General features: G+C 29.3%; 3 protein-coding genes, 1 long non-coding RNA gene and 2 other non-coding genes across 8 annotated transcripts; 3 read left to right on the forward strand and 3 right to left on the reverse strand.

The window, feature by feature from the left end:
* Positions 1-1,754: 1,754 nt before the first annotated feature.
* On the forward strand, positions 1,755-12,867 carry LOC126550578 (uncharacterized). Of its 2 annotated transcripts, XM_050202428.1 has the most exons (12): positions 1,760-2,003; positions 2,181-2,350; positions 2,531-2,747; positions 2,848-2,973; positions 4,769-4,897; positions 6,792-6,875; positions 7,420-7,529; positions 7,619-7,828; positions 10,433-10,587; positions 11,264-11,387; positions 12,132-12,215; positions 12,758-12,774. In XM_050202428.1, the coding sequence occupies exons 2-11, from the start codon at positions 2,327-2,329 to the stop codon at positions 12,135-12,137; spliced, it is 1,185 nt and encodes a 394-aa protein (XP_050058385.1). In that variant the 5' UTR covers positions 1,760-2,003; positions 2,181-2,326; the 3' UTR covers positions 12,138-12,215; positions 12,758-12,774. The 2 variants fall into 2 exon arrangements, with proteins under 2 accessions (XP_050058386.1, XP_050058385.1); XM_050202429.1 differs by lacking the exon at positions 11,264-11,387 and having other exon boundaries at positions 1,755-2,003; positions 12,758-12,867.
* On the reverse strand, positions 7,835-24,477 carry LOC126550591 (uncharacterized). Its single transcript, XR_007604687.1, has 3 exons — positions 23,477-24,477; positions 23,268-23,415; positions 7,835-8,557 (listed from the first exon to the last, which is right to left on the reverse strand). It is a non-coding gene; the product is annotated as an uncharacterized LOC126550591 (long non-coding RNA).
* LOC114130599 (methylglutaconyl-CoA hydratase, mitochondrial-like) lies at positions 14,498-15,820 on the reverse strand. Its single transcript, XM_027995605.2, has one exon. It carries the CDS (start codon positions 15,683-15,685, stop codon positions 14,798-14,800), a length of 888 nt encoding a protein of 295 aa, XP_027851406.1. The 5' UTR covers positions 15,686-15,820; the 3' UTR covers positions 14,498-14,797.
* On the forward strand, positions 15,989-20,846 carry LOC114130589 (katanin-interacting protein-like). Of its 2 annotated transcripts, none has more exons than XM_050202385.1 (14): positions 15,989-16,201; positions 16,334-16,725; positions 16,886-17,103; positions 17,171-17,368; positions 17,450-17,587; positions 17,898-18,041; positions 18,104-18,384; positions 18,654-18,813; positions 18,874-19,051; positions 19,338-19,493; positions 19,560-19,699; positions 19,774-19,875; positions 19,959-20,092; positions 20,182-20,303. In XM_050202385.1, exons 1-14 carry the CDS (start codon positions 16,158-16,160, stop codon positions 20,189-20,191), a joined length of 2,295 nt encoding a protein of 764 aa, XP_050058342.1. In that variant the 5' UTR covers positions 15,989-16,157; the 3' UTR covers positions 20,192-20,303. The 2 variants fall into 2 exon arrangements, with proteins under 2 accessions (XP_050058342.1, XP_027851394.1); XM_027995593.2 differs by lacking the exon at positions 20,182-20,303 and adding an exon at positions 20,556-20,846 and having other exon boundaries at positions 15,992-16,201.
* On the reverse strand, positions 21,689-21,851 carry LOC114130801 (U1 spliceosomal RNA). The gene has a single exon (XR_003592948.2). It is a non-coding gene; the product is annotated as a U1 spliceosomal RNA (small nuclear RNA).
* On the forward strand, positions 24,331-24,492 carry LOC114130807 (U1 spliceosomal RNA). The gene has a single exon (XR_003592949.1). It is a non-coding gene; the product is annotated as a U1 spliceosomal RNA (small nuclear RNA).
* The last annotated feature ends 2,740 nt before the right edge of the window (positions 24,493-27,232 follow it).

Genomic DNA, 27,232 nt, shown 5'->3' on the forward strand with positions numbered 1-27,232 from the left:
CCTGTTCTTCCCTCTCGTCTTCTTCCTTGGTAGTGAGGATTGACTCGAACATTGCGATGAGGCCCAGTCGATTTGTGTGTGCTTGAGCGAGCAGCCTGGACCTTAGTGCTGCGTCGTCGGGTAACAGCTCTAGTCGGGGACCACACAGGATTTCCTCAATGTCTTCGGGCACCGGTGGTCTCCGCAGGATTTCAGTCATGCGGGCGCGGTCGTCCTCCCACCTCGGACAAACGAACAGAGTGTGCTCGGCTGAGTCCTCAGGGTCCATGCAGTAGAAACAATAGCTGTCCGCAGCCCGATTCATTCTATGCAGGTACCCTCGGAAACAGCCGTGCCCTGTTAAAGCCTGAGTAAGGTGGAACGTCAGGTTGAGGGGGGGCTTGGCGAGCCATCGTCCTACGTCTGGAATCAGGCGATGTGTCCAGCGTCCGTTGGCGGACCGGTCCCATCGCGCTTGCCAAGCCGTTTTCTTAGTGCGCCTATACATAGTAATAAGTACATATCCTGAAAATTTCAAATAAATCCGTACGGTAGTTTTGGCTGTACGTTGATTATTGGTAAAGTATACTTTCTCTTATATATATAGATTCCCATTTTAAAGGGTAGCTCAAACGGGGACTTTGAGATTTACGATGGAAATTTTGTTTATAATTTTTGTTTATAAATGGTTGCTATAAGTTATAACAACCTGATTTATGTGTTAACACATTTATCACTTATTATTACAGCTAATTATTATGTATAAAAACATGATAACATGAAGTCGTAAAATACCCTACGCATTTACGCATTAATTCGAAATTATAAAAAATTATTCACATTTATATATTAGACGAGGACAAAGTGTTTTATTTATTATTTTCGAATATTAATTTATTATTAATGCGTCTTCATATGCGCACCCCAGTTTATGTACATATTATACTGTTATTTTTAATTCTTATCTAAAATTGTTTAAATTCTTACAAATTAATAAAAACTAATTAATATGGTTGTCGAATGTGAGCTGGTGGCAGCCCGACAATTATTTTTGGTATTTATTGAGGTGTACCTCAATGATGAACTGTATGAAAAATTTGGATCAGAAAGTAACCAAGATTGCAAGTTAAAGCTCTGCACAAAAATGTAATAGACGCTATAGTTATCACTGGGAGCGCTAGAGGAGATATAGTTTTAATCCCGAGAATTAAAAAAATCCAACTGATTATCCCTTTGAATTAAAAAGAATACAATTCCCCCTCAAAGTTTGCTGTGTTATAACTATTAATTAGTCTCAAGGACAATCATTGAGCATAACAGGGATTGACTTGAGAGAAGAATGTTTTTCACATGGACAGTTCTATATCACATGTTCTAGAGTAAGCTCTGCCAGTAGTTTGGTTATTTTAGCCCCAAAAGGCAGTACCAAAAATACTGTTTATAAAGAGTTGTTGAGATGAATAAAATATTTCAATATAAATATATTTTTTTTTGGTTTTTATAACACCATAATGTTAAGTATTTTTTGCCGACAAATTACAATATTACAATACATGGGCAACCAAGGATAAACATAACATCTAAAAGCAGACTGTAATAAATATAAAAACTGATAAAATAAAAGTTATAGTAGGTACTACAAAAAAATGTACACGGGCAAAGCCGGGTTATTCAAGATTTTTGAGAATCAAAACCTAGGTTAGGATTATGTATTAATTGATTATATTAATCTACCGTATTATATCAAATTTAGTATAACTTTGATACTTTATTAGAGTTAAATCATACACTTATGTACAAACACCACTAGGTCCGCGATCTACCGCAGGTAGATTGCCTACCTGATAATATACTGCTGCGAATCAGAATTTTTATTCCGGGCAACAGAAAACATAAGATAAATCTAGAACATCATCCATCGAATATTAAATAACGTATTGAACAAAGTCTGAGTCATAAAAAATTGGCATTTTTAACGAGCAACGAAGTGCAAAACATGAAGTAAGCAATACGAAGTCTAAAAGGTCAGCTATTATTATTATTAATATAATATGAAAAAAAAATCTTCGTTTTCACCTGAGGTGACTTTTGCGCGGGCAACGCCGGGTGGGACAGCTAGTATATTATAAAAATAATATAATATAATATATATATGTATTTTGTCATGGATACGTGAATATAAAAATATTATTTATAAATAGTAACAACAACGGCAATACAATTATCGAAAAACCGAAACGACGAATTACGACAACGGTGGCCTTAGACGGTTTGCTTTAGTTGCTTCGTTTATTTCTTCGCTGATATACGCTCTTCGCGATTGTCCGACCGCTGTGCTACGAGAGCCATGAAGCCGTACGACAAATCAAACGTAAGTAAAGGTCGAAATGTCTCAAGGCTCTTCCGATCGGCGAACTAACGTCTGATGATTTCCGAATGATTTTCCCGCCCGATTGTGCTGCGCGATCACAATATGGTCTCGCTCGGCACAACGGTTGATACGTCCGCTTCTCGTGTGATTTTTTTTTTTATTTTCATTTTGATTTTGCAGTCTTTTATGAGGAGGGTCACGAAACGCGTGTCCGAATACATACCAGGAATGACGTGGATGAATACGCTGATTAGCGATGCGCAAACCGATGACGACCGCACGTCAATGACGGGAAACGACGACCAACCTCCAGTGAAGAAACTATGTACGTCCAATAACTCATTCACAAACACCAAATACCCGCCTACTAATTCTACTGACAACCACAGGGGTTCAAGTAAGCTTTTATCTATAATTTTAGTTAAATAATGTTTACTTCTTGTTGACTGACGATTGTTGTACTTTCATCTGTGTAAATGTGAATGTCCTTTTACCAGAAATATCTGCCGTTACTTGTATACCAAGTACAAGTAAACAAAGCCCAAAATTTACAAGCCAATCGAGTTCTCCCTTAGGTATTCGTGATACTGGCCTGCGAGCTGGCATTAGAAGTAAACCTCCTGGTAAGTGTGATTGTTAAACATTTCTCTTGAAAGTAGATACATCAGAGTATTTGTAACATGACTTTATAATTTCTGGTAGTGTTAGAACCCATGTATTCTTTTTAATATTTTCAATTTGAATAAATAAAATATTTTAGTGGGCATTTAAGGTTTAAAAAATTAATGTTTAAATCACTTCTCAATACACCTACAATATACTTATGGTTTACTTATCCATTCAAATAGTAGGTGATTGAATTCAAATTATTTTTATTAGTTGGCATGTTTAAATTTGCACTTAATGGAGGAGTATTTACAATTATCTCCTAACAAATTTTGAAAGACTATTAACACCAAAGAATAAAAAGAGCTATTCATCTAAATAAACAATTATACTATAAATGAAAACCTTTAACACTGTTTCAGTTTATTAAAATTAAATTGTCAGGTAATTAATAATGACCAATCCTTAAATTACAAATTAAAAAAAAAATCTTGTAACTATCCTTTGTATAGACTCAAAACAAATTAGTGAATTCATAATATCTTTTGTTCTTTTAATTTGTGATAAGTTATGATTTATAACATGGATAAAATACTTTTTATTATAGTTATAAATTTGTTTAAATAGCAGAATATTTGATTTCAATATTTTAATTTTCTTAGATAATGTCTTTTAACTAATAATAATATAGAACATAATATTAACTAAAATTATTAAGTTACTAGAACTATACTGTATTTTTATATTATCTATGTTTATTAGTTGTTTATACAATACATTCATAACATGTACGTTTATACATTTATTTACTTATAGCTTTTGTTCTGAAAAGATTTGTAATTTATGGTATATACCTACAAATGCTAAACATCTGAATTGTTGCTTATATTTGATTGTTATTTTTATCTGACCATCTAATTTACATTTTTTTTAACACTTGTTGCTTTATAGTGCATAATATGCATTTACTTGTTATTGTAAATAACAGTTTAAAAAATGAGTTGTGTACAGTTTTAGTCCCTTAATTAAAATATAAAATACCATAGGTAATCCAGCTAATAAAAATAGTCTCATTTAGGTGAGTTTCTATCAAATCAATATTAAATTAGTAAATAAATTGAATTTTATTTTTGAATTGGGTGGATTATAAAATGATAAATCTTTTATATTAATCATTGAATTACCATATTATAACATATTAATAATTATATCATGTTACCTGTTATTTTAGGAACGTATTTATGAGGATGCTTAAGGGATCCCTAGATTCATTTACATTTTAATTTTTGTAATTGATGTATTCAAAGACAGTATTCATTATACAATATCAATATTTTATGATTACAAATATTTGATATTATTTATTTTTTAATTTTGAGAGATATTGACCATTTACATACTCCGTTGACACTACTACTAGTATAATTAATGAAATTTGGTATGTTATCACTCACTTCACCTACCAAAAGCAACAACTAATGCGAAATGATCCAACTGTGTTATTATCATTAAGACAAAATAATTTGTACTGCATTTACATTATACTATTTTATATTTATATTTTAAAAGTATTAAATTAAAAATAAATGTTAATTTTTTATACAATTATGTTGATATAAAATATACTTAAACCTTTCCAACATATTTATATTTACCTATAAAGATAATTTTATACTTTTACACTTATAATATACTATTGATTTTGTTTTTATTACTTCCATAATACAAGAGTTATGATTGTATAACAAAATAACTTCCAGGGTTTATAAATGCATAATATATACTAAAATTACTGTGTTATTTTAAATAAAGGTTATAATAAACGAAAATGTGATGTGGTAGATTTGTCAAATATTACCAGACCCGGTCCAACAACAGTTTACAATTTTGCTTCATCAACACCTACAATAATTACAGCAACTAATCAACCACTTAAAATTAGTAAGTATTATAGTTATTAATTTTAATTCAATATAAAATACATGGGAAGAAAATAGTTGTTTTTGTTCTAATGTAATTATGAAAAAATATGTCATTAAAGTAAGGTATATTTATTAAAGAAGAAAGAATGATTAGTTACTATATTATATTAAAGTTGATTTAGTTTAAAGTAAATAAATATTAAAATATTGAATCATTCTTTGGCAATAAATATGTGGACATATTTCTTAGTATATTAGTTAGATTAGGGTGATTTATGAACAGCAATTTCATGTTAAATATAAAATGTATTTTGCTTTATTAAGGTTACGAACTTTGGAGTTAATAATACAAAACATCGATTTTGAATTACTGATAAGATTGAAAAAAGTTTTGTAATTTTTTTTTTGGTGGGGGGAGGGGTTCCCGGCCTTTAAGACCATCCCGTAAAACAAATTTTCTCTCCTGTTTGCTCTTGGGTTTACTTCTTTAACTTCTCTTTACCCATAGTCTTACCATCTGAAGTGTAGTCTGCCTAGTGGTCTTTTTCCTTTTGGTTCCTCTTTAATTACTGTGTTTATCATAGCTTATTTTTTCCTCCAAGCATGACCTGCCCACATCAGTCTTCTTTTTGCGACTTCCCTTGACATACTTATACAACGTAACAAGTTATGTAGTTTCTTATTGGTTCGAATTCTCCATTCTTTGGATCCTAAGACTAGGTCCATAGATTCGTCTTGAAACTTTTCTTTCAAATTTTTCCAATCTTAATTCCTCTATCTTTCTTAAAGCCCATGTTTCTGACTCATATAGGATTCACAGGATGTATTAATGTCATGTATATTTTTATTTTTAAATTTTAAGATATTGATCTAGATTTTAGCAGGGTTCCCATACTTAAAAATAGTTGTTGGCCAGTTGTATTCTTTTTGAAATCTCTACTTTTAACTCATTGTCCTGAGTTAGAGAACACCTAAGTATTTAAATTGTGGAATGTCCATCTACATTCATTTTTTTTCCGTGGCAATACATTCTGTCTCTTCAGTTAAGTTTCATATATTCCGTCTTATTATCATTTATTCTGAGCCCGAATTTACTCACATCATCCATTAGTATTTCGATATTGTCTCCTCTATGATGGAAATATCGTCGGCATATGTTAGCAAGCCTATCTTTGACTGTCCTAAAGTTCTACCTTCTGATATGTTTATATTTCTGACAACCTTTTCCAGAACTAGATTAAAAAGGATTGAAAATAATGCATCCCCTTGCCCTTAAACCAGATGTTGCTTTGAACAATTTAGGTGTAGAGTTTGCTATTTTTATTTTTATTTCAAAATTTTCTATAGTTGCTCTAATCAGGTCAATTAACTTATTTGGCATATTGAACTCTTTTTAATATATTAAATAGGGTTGGTCTATGTATAGAGTCGTATGCTTTCTCAAAGTCTACAAACAAGGTAAACATCCTTATTAAACTCCCACATTTTTGGAATATCTGCCTTATTATGAATATTTAGTCTAAAACCCCCTTGTTAGTCTCCCAATATGCCTTCAGAGATTGGTTTAATTCTATCTAGGATGTAATATGATAAAACTTTGTATGTTATATTGAATAAAGCAATATCCCTATAATTGTTGCACTCGAGTGGATCATTTTTTTATATATCGGACACACTAATGCGGTTCTTCAATCTTCTGGGATTTTTTCTTCTTTCCAGACTAATTCTACTAAGATATGACGTATATTGGATTTGGCTTCTTAATCTAAACTCTTTAGAATCTCAGCCTAGATTCTATAATCACCCAGTCTTATGATTTTTTAGCCTCTTTAAGTTATGCAATATACATTTTAATTAAATTTATAATTTTTACATGTATGATTATTAAGACTGTGATTAAATTTATTTTGTAGGTTTAAAAAGATCGCTAAATTTAGACAATTCATCTACTAGTAATGAATTTTTAACACCAACTTCATCAAAACTGATCAAACCAAGTAAGTTTGTTTATTATTGATAGTTTTCTATTTATCTACTATTAAATCTTTAAAAATAGTTTAACTAAACAAACTTTGGGTTGGCTTTCTATTTAACATTAAGACATAATATATTATATGTCCTTAAATTATCAAAAATTATACAGTTACTTTGGATACTAAAAGCTTGCAAAAAATAAATTAGACTTAAAGTTTTTTGAAGGTTTCAGAAACTTTTTTTTATCTTTGGGATGTAAATTTTTTAGTATGAATCTACTATATATTTTATTTTATATAACTAATAACTGAATACTATTAGATTAACCCATTTACCATTACTTTTCTTAATGCAATATTTATTTTCTGTAATAGTTCACTGTTATAAAGTTTTTATAAGTTAATATTTGAAATAAAAATTTCAATTAAGGCGGCTGATCCATCTCATTTTATTCTTGCTGAAACACTAAGTCAATGTATTCTATTATCATTTGTTGGCAAAAGAATTTTATTGATATAAAAACATACTAGAAATAAATTTATCAATTATTTTATCATTGAATTTTAGGGGAGAATGAATCGCATCAACAATCTTCATTAAAATTTCATGATACATCAACTAACCACCAAGTACCCTCAGCATCATTTAGGTGGGATACATTTGTCAATTATGGAGAAGTAAGTACTCTATTTTATACTTATCAGTTTTCATTTTAAGGGATTGAGTATTTATTTTATTTTAATTAAATTATGTGTGTTATTTCCAGTTATCAGAGCGTCAAAAATTATTTGCCCAAAAGTCACCTTTAAATTGTTCTCAAGTTATGTATGGGGGCAGTTCTGCACGTTCAAGTTTATCAAAAATTTTAGGTAATACTCCACCAATTCATAGAAAAGCAGTGATACCGATATCTTCTTCAAATAATAGTGAAATTAGAACAACTTCATCTATTCTTCTAGAACATATTTCCACTAAGGTTAGTCAAATAAATAATTTAAGAAAATATAGAAAAAGTACTGAGTCATTATATTCTCTATATTGTAATCAAGTGTTGTATTTTTTATTTATATATACAGCATAGCAAATTTGAGTTCAGCAGAACCAATTTTATGTTAAATATAAATATCAGAGAAAATTGACTTTTTATAAACATTTAATAGAACATTACTTACATGTACCTATTGTGTAAAGATTTTACTGACATACCATAGAAAATATTACATTCATAAGAAATTGTTTAGCTGTTATTAATATTAGTATAAATGACCAAATTATCAAATTTGTAGTTAAGAATGTTATCTCAAACTCAAATTTCCAATTAATATCGCTCATTCTCTCAAATTTTCATTTTTTTTTAAATGTTGTAATTTATTTTTATTTATCTTATAAACAAAATTTCCTGTGTATTATAAAAAGGTTTTTACATATTGTATTAGTTTTAAAGCAAAAACAAGAACACTATATAGGGTATCTTGAAAGGGTATAATTTTTAAACAAGTTTTAAACATTTTAAAATTATGTAAAAAAAAAACCTTTTCTAGATTAAATTCTTTCCTATTAATTTAATAAATAGGTTAATTCACTTATGTGAACATCATGTGTGTGCTTAACCATCAAATTTAATATTCATAACATGTTAATTATTCAATTTTAGCTTACATTAAAAGGACGTCTCACCCGCATATGTTTTCTCCATCTTACACACCTACAACATAATAAATTTGTGTACTATTTTTGTTAATAATAGTGTATTTTTTGTTTTAATATTAGAGTAAATTGACTTATTATCAAACTTTTAGGTAAAAACATTATTCTGTGTTCTCTCATTGGTTTTTTATGATATTTAAATTTTTAAGTTAGTTATGAATAGGAAAAATATTCAATATTTGAAATTATTATAATTCACTTCAAAATTAAAATATAGTAAAAAACCAATGAGAGAGTCCAGTCATTGCATAATGAACACACACACATTGCGCTGATGGTTTTGATCTGTTATCTCTGTGCACCCTTGTTAAATTATTTTTTTCATGATCATTATAACATTGTTCTTTTATCTATAACGGTATCATGTCTAACAAAAACGGTCAGAAATCGAGCCTAGTATCTCCGAGTACGCCCAATTCCACAAAAAAAAATCTGTCATCTGAGGAGATCAACTTAAGTGAACCCGACGTCATGTGCAATGCTCCCGATGCAATCAACAAATCCATTATTCCCACTCAACACGACAACACCAGGGTTCTGCCATTTTATGTCCAAGACATTAAGAACTTCTCCGCCTTCAAAAACACGTTAATCTCTGGTTAAAACAGTTTTAAATGCAAGTTATCACCTTCTTTTTTGATTGTCTACCCTCAAGGTCGTGAAAATTTTAATATAAACTCAAGACACCAAATACAAACTGAGGCTTGTTTTCACATTTTCATGCTATCAATATATAGGTTTTATAATATCGTCATAAGAAATCTGTACCGCTCGACCCTCATGTCAGACATATCTGATGTTCTTTACAAACTAGGTCATTCCGCTAGCCGTATCGTAATGTCACTAAAAACCGATGCCCACCTCCATTTTTTTTTTGTGGACCTCAAACCCAATACCAATAACAAAGAAGTTTTAAGTCTATCATCAATATTGCATATAAAAATAAAAGTTGAATTACCGTACAGGACTAAGAGTAGTCTGCCTCAGTGTAAAAACTGTCAGTCCTACAGACATAATGCTAAATACTGCCACCATCCCTCATGCTATGTTAAATGTGAGGTCACTTCTCACACATAAGTACATAACCAAGGAAAAAAGCAGCCCAGCTACGTATGTCTTTTGCGTGGGTTACCATACTTCAAACTACAAAGGATATCCAAAATACTAAGCACTACTCAAACATCATAATTTAATCCTTCTATTCGACAAAATCCGAACACTGTACTCATGTCTAACATTCTAAAACCTTTATTTCCCAAAGCCTCTTACGCTTCCATCGCCGATCCTAATAAATAATACTCCATTATTGAATAATTTCACTAACGATAACATTTTTTCCAAATGTATTTTAGATCTTTCCTCACTAATTAATCCCTTCATTTCCCTCCTTACAGCCGTACTGCAAAAGCAATCTATTCCGTAGTTCATTATTCTTTATTTCACTAGCCTAATTACCTATTATGTTATATTCACCAATAATTATTTCTGTCTATCTTAATGTCACTATTATTTATTTAATATTAAGTACTTTGTTATAATCGTTAAGCTATTATAGTTTTATATTCTAATAAGCTAATACAAATAATAACTTATGAGAGAATACATAGTATTCTTACTTAAAAGTTTGATAATAGGTCAATTCATTCTAATATCAAAACTGAAAGAATAGGTACTATTAAAACTGAAATTTACTATGTTGTACACGAGTAAGACGGAGGCACACATGCAGTTGCGACATCCTCTTAAGGTTTTAATTTATCCTTTCATTTTTTTTTTTTTTTTAAGGTTTAGTCTTTACTAAATATTAACAGCTTGGCTAGATTTTATTTTGACCTATGATTGTTACTAATTTATTTTTTTATATTTACTTCAGAACAAGGAAATCGAAGAAAATAAATTTATTATTCAACCTAAAGTGCATCAAAGGCATAAAGCAGTACAAAAAAATGTACCTATTAAAGTCGAATCCACCATCAAAATTGTTGAAACAACACCTGAGAAATCTGATAGCAAATCCAGTGAAGTCTCGTAAGTGACACATTTGACTTTATTGAAACTATAATTTTCTAATTATTTTTAGCTTATGATTAGTATCATATGTTTACTAAAATGAACTGATAATCGTTTCCTATTCAATAAATCATTTAAAAATAAAATATAATTATCAATAAAGTTCTTATATATGTTGATACATGTTGTATTAAGATGAAAATGTAAATTTAGTAGTACTATAGCATGATAGGTGGTTATTCTATATACCTTTTTATGAAAAAAAATCGAAGTATGTGTTTATCTATATTTGTGATAAATATCTCTCATATAGTAGGATTTAAGTTATAACCCAATTCAATGGATAGATTATGACAATATTTGAGGCAAGTTATATAATCATTATAAATTATAATCACACTTATAAAGACTATTTTGGTTTAAATTAGTTCAAAATTAAGTAAATCTACTTAAAAAGTTCACACTTTAACAATTTATAATCAAGTTAAAACAATCAAAAATGTTTTTAAATCCAGGTCAGTTATAAGTCTAATAAGCTGAGGAAACTGCTATATTATACTATTTTATTACATTAATTATATAATTTTATATTATTTTATCTTCTAATAGTAATTGTTGTTTTTCAGTAAAAAAGTTTTTACTGTTCATTTTGATTAATAAATAGAATTCATTTAAGATTATCTTATTTTCACAGATCAAATTATTCTGGCCGAGTTGATTCAAATACTACTAGAAAACTTCGAGTTAATCTTTCAAAGAAGGGCCGTGTTCTTAAGTCTGATGAACTTGAAATGCCTACTGAAGTTAATTTGCCTAAGGTTTCTTTGTCAATGACTTCATTGCCAAGTATCGATTTATCAAATACTAATGTTGAGGATAATGAATTCTCATTCAATCAACCATTAACAATAGAACAATTTATTTCACAAATTGTAGAGAAAACAAGTAGAAAAAAACACAAAATGACTTTAATGAAAGCACAAAATACCAACATAGAAATAAATAGTAAAGATCAATCTAGCACCAAAATTCCAAGTACAAATTTATATATTTATATATTTATATTTATTTATATATTTTGTATTTTGTCATGGATACAATATTAATGAATTCATCCTTATTAAACTCCCACATTTTTGGAATATCTGCCTTATTATGAATATTTAGTCTAAAACCCCCTTGTTAGTCTCCTAATATGCCTTCAGAGATTGGTTTAATTCTATCTAGGATGTAATATGATAAAACTTTGTATGTTGTATTGAATAAAGCAAAATCCCTATAATTGTTGCACTCGAGTGGATCATTTTTTTATATATCGGACACACTAATGCGGTTCTTCAATCTTCTGGGATTTTTTCTTCTTTCCAGACTAATTCTACTAGGATATGACGTATATTGGATATGGCTTCTTAATCTAAACTCTTTAGAATCTCAGCCTAGATTCTATAATCACCCAGTCTTATGATTTTTTAGCCTCTTTAAGTTATGCAATATACATTTTAATTAAATTTATAATTTTTACATGTATGATTATTAAGACTGTGATTAAATTTATTTTGTAGGTTTAAAAAGATCGCTAAATTTAGACAATTCATCTACTAGTAATGAATTTTTAACACCAACTTCATCAAAACTGATCAAACCAAGTAAGTTTGTTTATTATTGATAGTTTTCTATTTATCTACTATTAAATCTTTAAAAATAGTTTAACCAAACAAACTTTGGGTTGGCTTTCTATTTAACATTAAGACATAATATATTATATGTCCTTAAATTATCAAAAATTATACAGTTACTTTGGATACTAAAAGGTTGCAAAAAATAAATTAGACTTAAAGTTTTTTGAAGTTTTCAGAAACTTTTTTTTTATCTTTGGGATGTACATTTTTTAGTATGAATCTACTATATATTTTATTTTATATAACTAATAACTGAATACTATTAGATTAACCCATTTACCATTACTTTTCTTAATGCAATATTTATTTTCTGTAATAGTTCACTGTTATAAAGTTTTTATAAGTTAATATTTGAAATAAAGATTTCAATTAAGGCTGATCCATTTCATTTTATTCTTGCTGAAACACTAAGTCAATGTATTCTATTATCATTTGTTGGCAAAAGAATTTTATTGATATATAAACATACTAGAAATAAATTTATCAATTATTTTATCATTGAATTTTAGGGGAGAATGAATCGCATCAACAATCTTCATTAAAATTTCATGATACATCAACTAACCACCAAGTACCCTTAGCATCATTTAGGTGGGATCCATTTGTCAATTATGGAGAAGTAAGTACTCTATTTTATACTTATCAGTTTCCATTTTAAGGGATTGAGTATTTATTTTATTTTAATTAAATTATGTGTGTTATTTCCAGTTATCAGAGCGTCAAAAATTATTTGCCCAAAAGTCGCCTTTAAATTGTTCTCAAGTTATGTATGGGGGCAGTTCTGCACGTTCAAGTTTATCAAAAATTTTTGGTATTACTCCACCAATTCTTAGAAAAGCAGTGATATCCCGATATCTTCATCAAATAATAGTGAAATTAGAACAACTTCATCTATTCTCCTAGAACATATTTCCACCAAGGTTAGTCAAATAAATAATTTAAGAAAATATAGAAAAAGTACTGAGTCATTATATTCTCTATATTGTAATCAAGTGTTGTATTTTTTATTTATATATACAGCATAGCAAATTTGAGTTCAGCAGAACCAATTTTATGTTAAATATAAATATCAGAGAAAATTGACTTTTTATAAACATTTAATAGAACATTACTTACATGTAACTATTGTGTAAAGATATAGTTCACAAATTGTAGAGAAAACAAGTAGAAAAAAACACAAAATGACTTTAAAGAAAGCACAAAATACCAACATAGAAATAAATAGTAAAGATCAATCTAGCACCAAAATTCCAAGTACAAATTTTTATATTTATATATTTATATTTATTTATATATTTTGTCATGGATACAATATTAATGAATTAAGTTTTCTAAAAACTTAGATTTAGTGCTGTCTATAGAATAATAATCAATACTATTCCTAATATTCCTATAATAAATGGTAGCACCCAAGACCTATAACAGCTCTAATAATTGTTATATATTATATTATTATTTTTATATTATTTATAATATTTTTTTATACTAAAGTCCGTGCACTTACTTTTTTATATCCGTGCATTTAAATGGTGTTATCAAGTATCTGTGTTATTAGTTATTACAATATCATAAAAAACCATAATATTCCGAGAGAACTCGCCTCAACTCTAATCACCACATACAATGGACAACAATAATTTACTGTTTAGTATAATGTATGATAGATAATCAACTGATGTCTAATAATTTAAAATCGAAAATTTGAATAATTATTATGAAAAATTGTAAAGTGAAAATGGAATACTTTAAATTGCATAATTATTTTTTCTTATTTTGAAATGTTCAATTAATAATTTTGAATATCCTCATATAAATCATACATCAAATTACATCTGCACCAAAATTAAATTCACTTATTTCTTAATTTAAAGTATTGTTTATTTGACTTACCCTTTTTGTTTCCTTTGAAAAATAGGTAATGAAATTATAACCAAAATTTAACAGGTAATTTAAATTAAATTTAATAAGATAGGTACATTTTATGTAAATAATTTGAACTTATAAAAAGTGTATTGTTTTTAGATATACTAAGAAATGATTATTTATCACAAATAATTTGATAAATTTCATTTTTTTATTTTATTGAAAATAGATATTGAATTAATTTTTTTCTTTTAATTTAAAAATCAATAGATATTCATTAATCTTTTATTCACACAAAATTAATTTCTATTATTATTTGAATATACCTACTCAATTATTGATATTTATAAACTACAAAAAAAAAAAAAAATGTATGAACAATAATATGAACTGTACGTAAATTCTGATTTTTCCATTTATTTTATTACAACACATAAGTTTATAACATTTGATCAACTTTTAAGTGACTTCTGCAGTACGACTTATTTAATCGATTAAATTACAATAACACTTCTGACTTAATTTAATTGATTTGCTTAGATATGTTATTAAAATAGTCTTTTTGTATGTATGAGTAATTATAAATAGTATAAATAATGATACAAAAAAAATATATTATATAAATATAATTTCAAAAATTCCAGTTTTCAACATTAAAAAATTACAAATATCATATTTGATTTAGCTTATGACCCTGTATAATTTGGTTTTCGTTTTTCCACAAATGCCAAGAGTCCTTCTATTCTATCATTTGTTGGAATTATCTGACTATAACAAAATTCTTCAATGGCACACCCATTATTTATGTCCACTTGTTGTCCATGACTGATCGCTTTTTTAGCCATTTTTACTGCTAATGGTCCATTAGGTAAAATCTCTCTAGCAATTTGTAAAGCGCACTTATAAGCACTTGTGCCCTCATTGTTTTGTTCACTTACTCTATTTACAGAACCATATTGTAAAGCCTGTTGGGCATTAAATAATCTAGCAGTATAAACCAATTCTTTGGCTAGTGAGCCACCAACTGCACGTGCTAAACGTTGAGTGCCACCAGCTCCTGGTATTATGCCAAGTCTAGTTTCTACTAATCCAAAAATGGAATTGGAAGCACATACAATAAAATCACAACTTAAAGCCAATTCAAAACCGCCACCTAATGCAGCACCATCAACAGCTGCAATAACAGGAACAGGTACATTTTCTATAACATTAGCTAAATTACGTATTTCTGATACACGCTTTCCAACTTCAGAAGGTGGTAATTTTAAACGTTCTTTTAAATCTGCTCCTGCACAAAATATTCCATTTACAAGACTTCGAAAAATGACTGCTTTTGTATCATTGTCATTGTAAAATTGTCTAAAAGTATTAAGTAACTGATCAATCATATGCTTATTAATTGCATTTTTTGACCCTGGTCTGTTGAGACTTATGATTGCAATACCTTTATCATCATTTGTTAGTTTGTCGACTTTGACTAATTCTTGAGTATGTTCTTGAGTTGGTTTTGTAGATAGTTTTTTAAACATAAAACTTTTTTTGTTTAATTTTGACAACCTATTTATAATAAACATTTTAAAATTCTTAAATTGTTGTATATTATTTAAAACTTATACATAAAACATACATATATTTTGTTATTTCTAGTAAGTTAATAACTAATTAGCTATTTTACACAATATACTTTTATTTCTTATTAGTTATTAGTTTATTACTTGTTCATTTATGTGATAAGATAAAATATATTTATCTAATAAGTGATAAGTTTATCTACTAGTTCATAATGTCATAACACTCATAACTCATACGTTTTGGTTGCTATAACAACAATTTTCAAAACAACTAAAAATTATTATATTTGATGCATAACAGATAAGAACTAGTAATGAATATTTAATTTAAATTACTATTATAATACAATTATATTAAAATAATCATACAATTTCTTAATAAATACATTTAAAAATAAGTACAATATAAATAAATAAATATATAAATAAAATTTAACATATTATTTTTAACCTTGTACATGAAAATCATTACTTCATGTCGAAAGAAGTGTTTCCATTATGGTTGGAAGATTTATCGGAGTGAGTTAAAAATCTATGTTATAGTTTTAAAAAATTATGACAATGATTTACTCAGATTTTTAAACCATTATGTACCATTATATATGTCAATTATCATATACATTTATTTTTAATAAAAACTTATATTTTTAGGAGAATTGGTAGTTCTCGAAATGTATCGACACGTTCCCGAAGAAATCGAAAAATATCAAATGCAAAAAGTGCACGTATTAGACCAATTGAACCTGCAGTCCTCATGGATATATCTCCAACAATATCGAATAGATCAAATGATTTATTTGATTTACTTGATGAAGGCATAGATACACAAACACAACGTAGGGAAAATTCTGCCCGTTATGGTCGGCGAGCTATATCTAATGTTAAAAATATATCTAATCAAACTTTAAATTATGTTCCTGATGAAATATTATCATCTAAAAAACCTACAAACCAAATTAATGAAGATTTTCTCGAACAGTCTTGGACATCTTTAAACTTTTTTAATCGTAAACAAAAAGGAAGACTTACAAGCAAACGACAAGGTACATTTTATTATACCTACTGTTATTTATATTGTAATAACAATTTGACAATGTTCTTAAAATATTGTTAATTATTATTTATTAGTACCATTTAAATTAGATAAAAGTTATTTTATTTAAAATATTATAATTAGATGTATAATCTATTGCTCACTTGTAGATCATAAAACACCAATGAGTTTTGACGTGGAATCTGAATTTGACACACACATTTCAAAAAATGAATCTCAATCACATACACCATTTGTAATACCTGAACTACCATCTGGCTCTACATTAAAATTGGATATAACCAGTACTTGGGGCGATCAACATTATATTGGCCTCAATGGTTTAGAAATTTTCAACAATAAAGGTCAATTAGTAAATATTTTAAAAGTATGTATACCCATAAATATAGTAAAATTTAAAAAATATTTCACTGATTTTTTAAATATTTTTCCAGATTTGGGCTGATCCATCAGATATAAATGTTTTACCAGAATACACATCAGATCCCCGAGTTGTACACAATTTGATAGATGGAATTAATCGAACAAGGGATGATATGCATTTATGGCTAACTCCATTTACACCAGGTGCTCATCATTTTATTTATTTAGAGTTTGATGGTGTACATACAGTAGCTATGATCAGAATATGGGTAAGTTAATAATAAATTAATAAAGTGTATTAAGTTACTTATGTTTAAATAAAATATTTATAATTTAAATTATTCCAATAGAACTACAACAAGTCAAGAATCCATTCTTATAGAGGTGCCAAAGACTTAAAAATGTATCTTAACTCAGAGTTAATATTTCAAGGAGAAATTGCTAGAGCATCTGGTGGAATTGTAGGATGTACTGATGCTTTTGGTGATGTAAGTAATTTAAAATAAATCTTTCAAGTTATGGTTAATCAATAAAAACTGTCATTCAACAATGTTATACATATCAGTGTTGAAGTGATTTTAATTCAAATAAAATATTTATTATCTTTTTATTTTATTTTAGTCATATTTAATGTAATTTTGTAGTATATTATATTTAAAATCCAAATTTTATACTATTATATTATACATTTTATTCTGTAATCATATTAAATAATACATTTTTAAGTACTTATACAGAATGTTCTTAATTTTTTATTAATTTTATATTTTAATTAATTGTCATTTATACTGATTTTAGACAATACTATATACATTAGATGATGATATATTAGAAAATATTGCACAAAATGATACTTCATATTCAATATTATTAGAAGCCAACAATACAGTTGATTCCATTTCAGTTGAACCACAACAACGTCCTCTTACAGCTGATACTGGAGTACAAAAAGCTTAAATAAAACTATTAAATATTTAAAAGCTAACATATTAAATCTGTTTTAGATTATCAGACCTTTAACATGTGCACAACCAATAGTTACAAATATATCTTCTGATTCATCTGAATCTAACTCGAAACCTCAATATCAAATAACAGGATCAGTATTATGTCAACAATCATTGACTATTACTATTATTTCAACTTGGAATTCATTAGATAATTCAGATTCAATCAATACCTTCAATATTGTTGGATTACTGGGATTAGAAGTATTAGGGGAGACTGGTGATGTAGTTAAAATAGACAGTATAAAATGTAATATTGTTACATCTAATGTAGACAAGTAAGATAATTTTTATTTTATTTTATATTTTACTAGCAATAATATTGATTCTGATATTATGTTTAATACCAAGAAATTTTACGCATTTTTGCTTAACAATATATTTATATACATTAAATAAATAAATGGAAAATATGATTCTTTTTAAAAATATAGTTATTAAGCATCGTTCATAATATAAAATCTGATATTATGTTAATATTTATATAGTGATAATACCTATTATAATATGATATATTGAATAAAATTAAAATTTTCAACATGTTTAGATTATTAGAATGCCATATTACTGATAAAGATTGTGATATGTGGACTTGTGAGTTACCAGATGAGCCTTTAACTTTGACGTGCAACTTTTTAGCTCCAGTTCATTTGTCAGCATTAGTTGTATGGAACTATAATGGATCAACAGAAAGTTTAGACTGTGGAGTATGTTTTATTTATTATTTTATTTTGCGTATAGATAATAAAATAATATTTTATTAACAGGTAAAATTTATAAAACTTAATATTGATGATCGAGAATTGGTTGAAAGAGGTATAGTTCAAGTAAGACGTGGCCCTGGACATTGCAGGTATAACTTTGGTCAAAAAATTCCTTTACTTCCAAAGCATTGTCCTGCTCGATCTCAAGAATTGACAATTATAAATCCTAAACAACATATAAGTATGTATATTTTTACTTAATGTTAAATCATAATCATAACAAAATCATAATTTGTAACAATAATATATAACCTTATAATATTATTACTTGGTTTTTTATTTACATAATACCAAACATTTTAATAATTTATAGAAACTGTTTTGTATTTAATATTAACTTAAATTAATTACCTGAAATATTAATGGTTTTACTGCCAGTATTATTATTACAATTATTACTTTCTGTAGAAAATATAATGTTATAATGTTAAATATTTAGAATAATAATTATTATTCCTTTTTATTAGGAATAAATAATCCTGATTATGAACATGTAACAATTCCTGTTGGATTTGTTTATCAAATTGCTTTATTATCAACTTGGGGTGATCAATATTATATAGGCTTAAATGGTATTCAGTTATTTGATAAATTCGGACAAATTATACATTTGGAGCCTAAAAGTAATATAATTTAAATAAGATATTAAAAAATACATATATATTTATAAAAAATTTTGTATTTAAAAGATATTAGTTGTTGGCCAAGCAGTGTGAATATACTAAAAAGTAACAAAAATGATATTCGTATACCTGAAAATCTTATAGATGGCATCAATGATACTATGGATGGTTCTCATATGTGGTTGGCTCCAATTTTACCTTCAGAGGTTTAAATTTGTTATTCGTTATACATATATATATATAATTTTTAAAAATATATTAAATTATTCTTTATGTATAGGTCACCAAAATTTATATTGTTTTTGATGAACCTACATATGTCTCCATGTTCAAAATTTGGAATTATGCAAAAACTCCTTTAAGAGGAGTAAAAGAATTTGCTGTGAGACAATAATTTATTTTATTATAATTATTATACAATACATTTTAAGCAATTTATATTAATGGTTATTTATATTTATAAAGATTTTAGTTGATGATCTACTTGTATATAATGGGATTTTAGAATGTTTCAAAACTACATCAACCTTAAATCAGTATTCTACCGTAATATTTGACATCTCTAAGGACCACAATGAAGCTATGTTTGAATCGTCAACGTAAGTATTTATACACCTATTCTTTTTTCACTTTCAAATCAATATCTTTTATGCATTTTACAAGTAAAAATTTCTGTATAATTCACTAGGTATCAATAACAATTTTAATATACAATATATTAACTTGAGTATTTAATAATATAAAAGAAACCAGTGTGATAATAGCTATTAACATCTTGAAATGTGAAATTGTTCATTTCATGAAAAGTAAATAATTGCCAACATAAATAATTAAAATAGATTTATTGTATAAAATAAAGTCATTGTACAAGAAATAAAAAACAAACAATAAAAATAAATACAGTATAAGAATAATTATAATTATAAAGTAAAACGATTGATTTGACAAACTTTGTTTCTCACAAAAAAAAAAAATCATTACTTAAAATAATTAAAATTTATATTAATAAGTAAATAAAATGATTATGTTTAAAAATCTAAAATTATGTTTTATATATTTTAGTGCAAATGAATTAAATAGTTTGAATATTGAAGGAATATTATTAGACAATGTTGTGGACCAGTCACAAAGACCATTTACATCACTGTTGCCATCTTCAAGATTAATAAATTAAAATTTCTTGAATATTCTAGATATAACACAATGTTTATGTAGTTATGTTAATGTCCAACTGATATCGGATATATTATATTGTATAGTTATGTAATTACCTTAAAATATTTTTGTAATCATAATATGTAAATGTTAGACAAATAATTTATTAAAAAATCCATGTGGTTCTATAGCTTAAAATGTATTATATTTTGTTTTCCTTTCATAATTCAAATCCTGATGTCTGCTACACTTTTAAAACACTTAAAAATATTTGTGCAGCTGTATGGTGTAATTTCGATATATCTTGTATAACATTTTAACTGAAGTCTCATGGTATGATACTATTTCCTTGATAGGTACATTGTTTATTTTATTGTAATCTCCTAACTTAAACTTAACATTGAAAGTACAAACAATTATAAATATTTCTTCATAGATGTTTTCCTTATAGTCACTCAATAATATGTTATTATCTGTTAAGTAACAATTTTGATTTTCAAGCGGTAGTATAAAAATTTAAGAAATATAAATGGCATTTGCAGTAATTATGGCCAAAATAATTTTCGTTTTATTTTTTTTAAATGGATGGTATATAATAAATAGTATATACCACTCTGGCCACGGAGAAATTCTCAATTATTTAAATAAAACCTGTTATAAAAGGGAACTTTCAAGTTTCGTTAATAATCAAGATTCTTATTTTAATTACTAATGATGACATTATATCATTGGAAAATAAAGATTTATTTAATATTTCTCATTACTTCATCCCTAAAAGGCATGTTGTAGGAAATACAGTGACCATTTCTTAAAAGTCCATGTCAATACGTACATAATGTAAAAACTCTACATTCGGAGAGAAGGGAAGTGAGGTCGCTCCGGGACTCGCTCGGTACGAAATATATATGTTATATATATATATATAAATATATATGTTATCTATGGCACGAAACACGAACTCACAAAGTTAACCACCAATGTCCGCGATGCAATTCAGCGCTTATAATGAGAAACTGAGTTCAATTTGATCGTTTAAATATGAGGGACGGCGCGTACGCAGTCCCAGCTACCAAAAATTATGCGTCCGAGGTATCCACATTAGGGATACTCGCAGGGGTCAACCAACTCGATGTGCAATGAGCAGGCCTCACCCTGGAGGAACCGCCTATTTGATCACGGTTGACCTCCACGCCAGGTAAGTATGCTCGATCCCAGTTTCCAGGGCCGCTATATGCTGTGCGCGGTCCACGGCGGGCCGGTACCCCGCGCCCGTCAGGCCCTGTTACGACGGGCCTCGCTCGCGGCGTGCGACGCTTCGGGTCCGTTCGCGGCACTCGGCCCACACCGGAAGGTTCCGTTTTGGACGTCGAGCTTTGAGCGACCAGCTTTGAACGTGCCGAGTCTTTCAAAAACCGTCCGCGGTTCGACGAACATTGACCGGTACCGGTTTAACGCCATCTACCGGCGGTACCGGTATCGCGGTCCGTTGACCGGTCCGCCGGCGAAACGGAGCTGAAACTCGACCCGTGGTACGATGATTACGTTTTTCACGTTCCTCCCGTCCGACAATTTCACAAATTGGACGATGCGGTTACGATCGGACTTTCGAGAGTACCGATTTCCGTCCCGTCCGCGTCCGACGGTCGGTTTCTTCCGTTCGCGCGTCCGTCAGTTTTCTCCGGTAGAGCGCGTACGGAGTACGTGTATTTCCTATCGTGCGTAACATTACGCACCGTTTCCTGACTGCTGCTGCTGCTACCGTTCGAATGTATAGTAAATAGTAATAGTAATATTGTTACGACGCGTCTTTGCGTCGTTAATAATAATTAGAGCGATACGATATTGTCCGATTAATTTTAATTTGTGGAACGGACGAAAAAAATTGCAATTTGAACGGATACTTGTTGTAAAATGTAATTAACACATTGTTTTTTGTTTTGTAATACCACGTCATACTGTTTATAGTACATTAATAAATCCAAATTTATTTTAATGTTTAAATTTATTGTACGCGTTTCGCTTTTGTGGTTTGTAATTGACTCTTTTAAATCAGACTATCACGCGACGTCACAATAATAACTGTATAGTAAAACTGCGAGGGAATGAAACTTTATGAGAATTTATGGTGCTATAACATAACGATCTGAATTTTTATTACCTGCCCAACACCAAGTATACTGTAATTTGTCGACTAATAATTAACGAACGGAGAGTTATGATGAGGGTATATTAAATATCACAAATTAAATAGTCCTATATGGCTGTATGAATGGATATAAATTTAATTTTTCCATTTTACAGTATAAGATAGGATCATATTATATCATTATTAGGTAATACTGTTCATTAGGTATATCGTATAATCGTATAATACGTACTTTGACTTAACTGCTTGTCACGATTAAAGATATCTTTAATCGTGCTGCTTGTATAAAACGATACGATATTACGTGATTTCTATACTGATATAATAGGTATGCATAATATTAGTATATTGTATTCAAATACCACTTAGTAGTTTTGTCTAATTTTTAAACAATGCGATTTGCGAGTAATTTAAGTAAGTAGGTGTTATTTTACGCACATTATTTAGTCACGTAATATACGCGTTAAACTTACCTTGGGATATTAGAACTATGACGTATTGGTATTTTTCATGGTACTACACTGCAACATATTGACTATTTTACATAATATTATTAGACAGGAATTGTTGTTGGAAAATAATTTGCCGATGTTTCTGTTTAATTAGGCTCATCACTCAAATCTATAATATATAGACATGTTTAAAATAACAATAATATTCTTAAGGTCGAATGTAATTTTACCGTTCTGTAAATATCAATAACAGCTTGTTTTCAAACACTCGAGACGTCTGTACACGATTTTTTTTTTTTTTTTTTGAAACGTTTAAAAATGTTTTTGTTTATACTATTGTCGACACGCGCCATTATAACCGCTTCGCGTAGAACGGCCAACGGCAATGGCTCTGTTCAACGGTATCGCCAAAAGTTCACCAGACCAATACTTTTAAATATCGTGACTCGCCAACGTTAAATATTTTGGCAAGTTTTAAACCCGAGTCTAGCTACATTTCAGGAAACGCTGCAACGACGGGTGATAAATTTAGAGGACGGTGCTCGCGCTACCGCCGGACATCGTCGAAACGCGTGTCTCGTGTAATCCCCTTAACCCACACCTTTTCGTGGTCCATAGACAAAGGAAAGACTTCCTTATCTATGTCGTGGTCCATACTATTCGGCATGATCCCGGCCCGTACGGCCGTTTATTGGAATGTGTCGCGCATAACAACGTCGGGTTGCGGACTTTGCGACGCAAACTCGGACGTGCCGCGCGCGATTTACGAGACACTCGCGGCCGCGTCTGGTACTCGATACCCGACCGAACGCGAATCCGCCGCCACTAGATGGCGGTGTTATCGCAATCCGTCTGGCTCCGATCTCTTTGGGCCGCGAGTCTGCGGTCCGTGGACCGCGACCTCGACGCGAACCATCTGCGACCGCGGCACAGCTTCCGTCGGACCGATAGCGATGGGTTTTGGACGTGTCGGGACGTCCGGCGGACCCGAGCGGTCGCTGGTCGGAGCGCGTCCGCGTGGCGGTTCTACACCGGCGCGGCGGGCCGGTCGCGTTACTTAAACGCGAACGCAACGGCACTCGGCATACTTACTTGGTGTCGAGGTCAACCGTGATCACCGAGGCGGTTCCTCTAGGACGAGACCGTCCCATTGCACACCGGGACGGTTGACCCCTGCGAGTATTCCAAATAGGAATATCTCGGGCACGTAATTTTTGGTAGCGGGACTGCGTTCGCGCCGTCCCTGATCAACTTCCCAAGAGATGATGTGTTCACCAAAACTCTAAAGTCAAATTGCAAAAAACCGATCACTTTCGCCAGCTGGTCCAACGATTCAGTCTGAAAATTGTAATTCGAGTTTGAACACTATCGTCCGAGTTTTGGTTACACTACACTGGTTGTATGTATTTGTCACGATTTATAATAATTCTAAATTCAATACCCACACGCTCGGAGATAAAAACGCGTTATCTGCGTCCTCTCGACGAACGTTTGTTATATTTAAAACAAAATAATAATATGTGTACACAATATAATTAATATTTAAAAATTATCGACAAAACAACACGAAATGTAAACGTTTTTACACCGTGAGCATTGTGTAATAGGTCGATTTGTTCCGACATAAAAGTCACACAAAATCGTTGCTGCTGAATGTATATTTTGCTATGTGTAATACAAGACGGAGACAACACGTCCGGGTTAGCATTGCCGGCGAGATATCACGACTTTTCCCAGTTCGAACGAATGATTAACATTTATGACCCGTTAGGTCGCATATAATTTACTAGAGAGTCTGATAATAATATTATAGCCGTCTAAATTTTACACGGGAACTTGAATTTTCGTGTATCGAAATTCAAAATGCTACTCGGAAGTCGAAATTAATACATTATTTATTAAACCACACACGAAGTGTGGAAACGCAACTCGGTGATTAGAATAGGAATATGCTGGACAGTGGATGTTATGGTTTAATCGCTTTGCTACACTGCTACATTATAATTATTGTAGTTATTTCACACACGTAAATAAAAACACATTAGGATCGGATTATTAATAAACTATATTTTATATTGCAATTTAGAACTACGTGCTAGGTACGTCCAACGATTTTATTTTCCTGTTCCTGATGAATCATCTCGTATTTTATGGTTGTTATAATTTGAAAATTGACACTTACCTCACATTTTTCCTTTGCTAATACGGTATGAGTTGTTAAATGTTCAAGTGATTTGTGAAACTTTCAAAAAACACACGACTTTTACATCAACTTACTTTTTTACGTATTTATTCGTTTTAAATTTGTTATTATTATCTCCTAGAGCGCGCTGTCAATACCGAAGATAAATAAAATATTTTCAAAACATTTTATAAGTTTCGCATGTCATCGTTGCAAACTTACAAATTACATTTGGTTGTCAAATTAATACAATAAAATCTTTACGTTCATCAAACTTATTGTTAAACTATGTAAAATAATAAGCTCATTACGTAGAATACAATTTTTTTCTCAATTCTACTTCTCATTTATAATATTATTTTTAATTTACAATTTTTTTGTTTTACGAAAAAATATTAAGAATTACTGCAAATATCGAAGAATAATAAATTATGATTTAATCGATTTTCAATAATTTATTTATTAAACTTTGTTTAAAATCGATATGATGATAAATCAACAATTCAGTATAGTTGATTTTTTTAATAACTAATTTCAAAGTTGTATATAATGGTCCATTTGATCTATTTGCAGTATTTGGTACCTAGTTATTATATGTAAAAATGGAATATGACCGAGATATGTTATTCTACTTGCATACAAAAATAGATTTTAATTAAATGCCGCTAGGATTTTATATTTCTGGAAAATATTATGTATGTTGCTGAACTTGAAAGTAGAACACATTGCTATTTTCGTTACTGTCGTTAAAAGAATTTCATCTACTCACTCTAATCATTACAGTTTTGTGCATTTATAACACATAAAATTATTATACAACTATTTTATTTGAATTATTTTTACACTATAAAATAATTTATTAAACACGAATATACAATAACATAGTGACCATTAGACATTAATTCACGTTGTTCGTGGTAGGGTAAATAAGTTTTCATAAGGTATAGGTATCCAATTAATGTTTATCACCTATTATTTAAATAATGGAGTACCTCAATCCTTAAATAGCCAATAGGTATATTTTCGCGATAACTCTGAACCATATATAATTCAGATAACTTTTGTCTTGTTCTTACAACTTGTTAACCAACAATAAATTAATCAAAAAAATAACACTTACCTTATTATAGGTAACCTACCTAAAATGATACCTATAATGTAAACACGTTTGACCCGTGTTGCGTAGGGGGGGAGAGAGCGCAACTGCCCCGCGGTAATTTGAGGCCTTTGGTTATAGGGTTATATTTGGTATAACAATATTTTAGGGGCTCATTTTTTATTTTTGCAGAGGGCCCAATTTTATTTTGTTACGCCACTGGTAATATTACTTGCATTTAAATCTTCGTGTGTTCATTGTTGACGTTTATTTCTCCTTCCAAAGTCATAGAAATTGTTTTCACAATTTTATATCCAGGATTTTTTTTTAGTGCGGTTATACGTTTGACACTTATAATTCCATCAACTTTGTTTTTTTTTTTATTTCTTATTGTGTTTTTAACGTTTTTAATTTTGATCATGGCTTCTGATAAATGATAATAAGTAATCTTTTGATTCTAATATTTTTATCGTGCTCGGAATTATTTCAAAATTTAATTTGATGTAAATTAAATTAGCTTTCAAGTTAGGATATTTTATCAAATCTTGGGATTTTTAATTGAAATAGTCTTCGCAATTCACTGTTCAATTGAAGAATTATTTCTTTAATAATTTCTAAGTTGTCATAACAATAAAATTGCGATTAGCCATGTATACCCCAACGCGTTAATATAGGTTACACATATTACGTTAAAATAGCAATCTAAAC

This window comes from Aphis gossypii, chromosome 1 (assembly GCF_020184175.1).
Source record: "Aphis gossypii isolate Hap1 chromosome 1, ASM2018417v2, whole genome shotgun sequence".
Classification (NCBI taxonomy): Eukaryota; Metazoa; Arthropoda; class Insecta; order Hemiptera; family Aphididae; genus Aphis; species Aphis gossypii.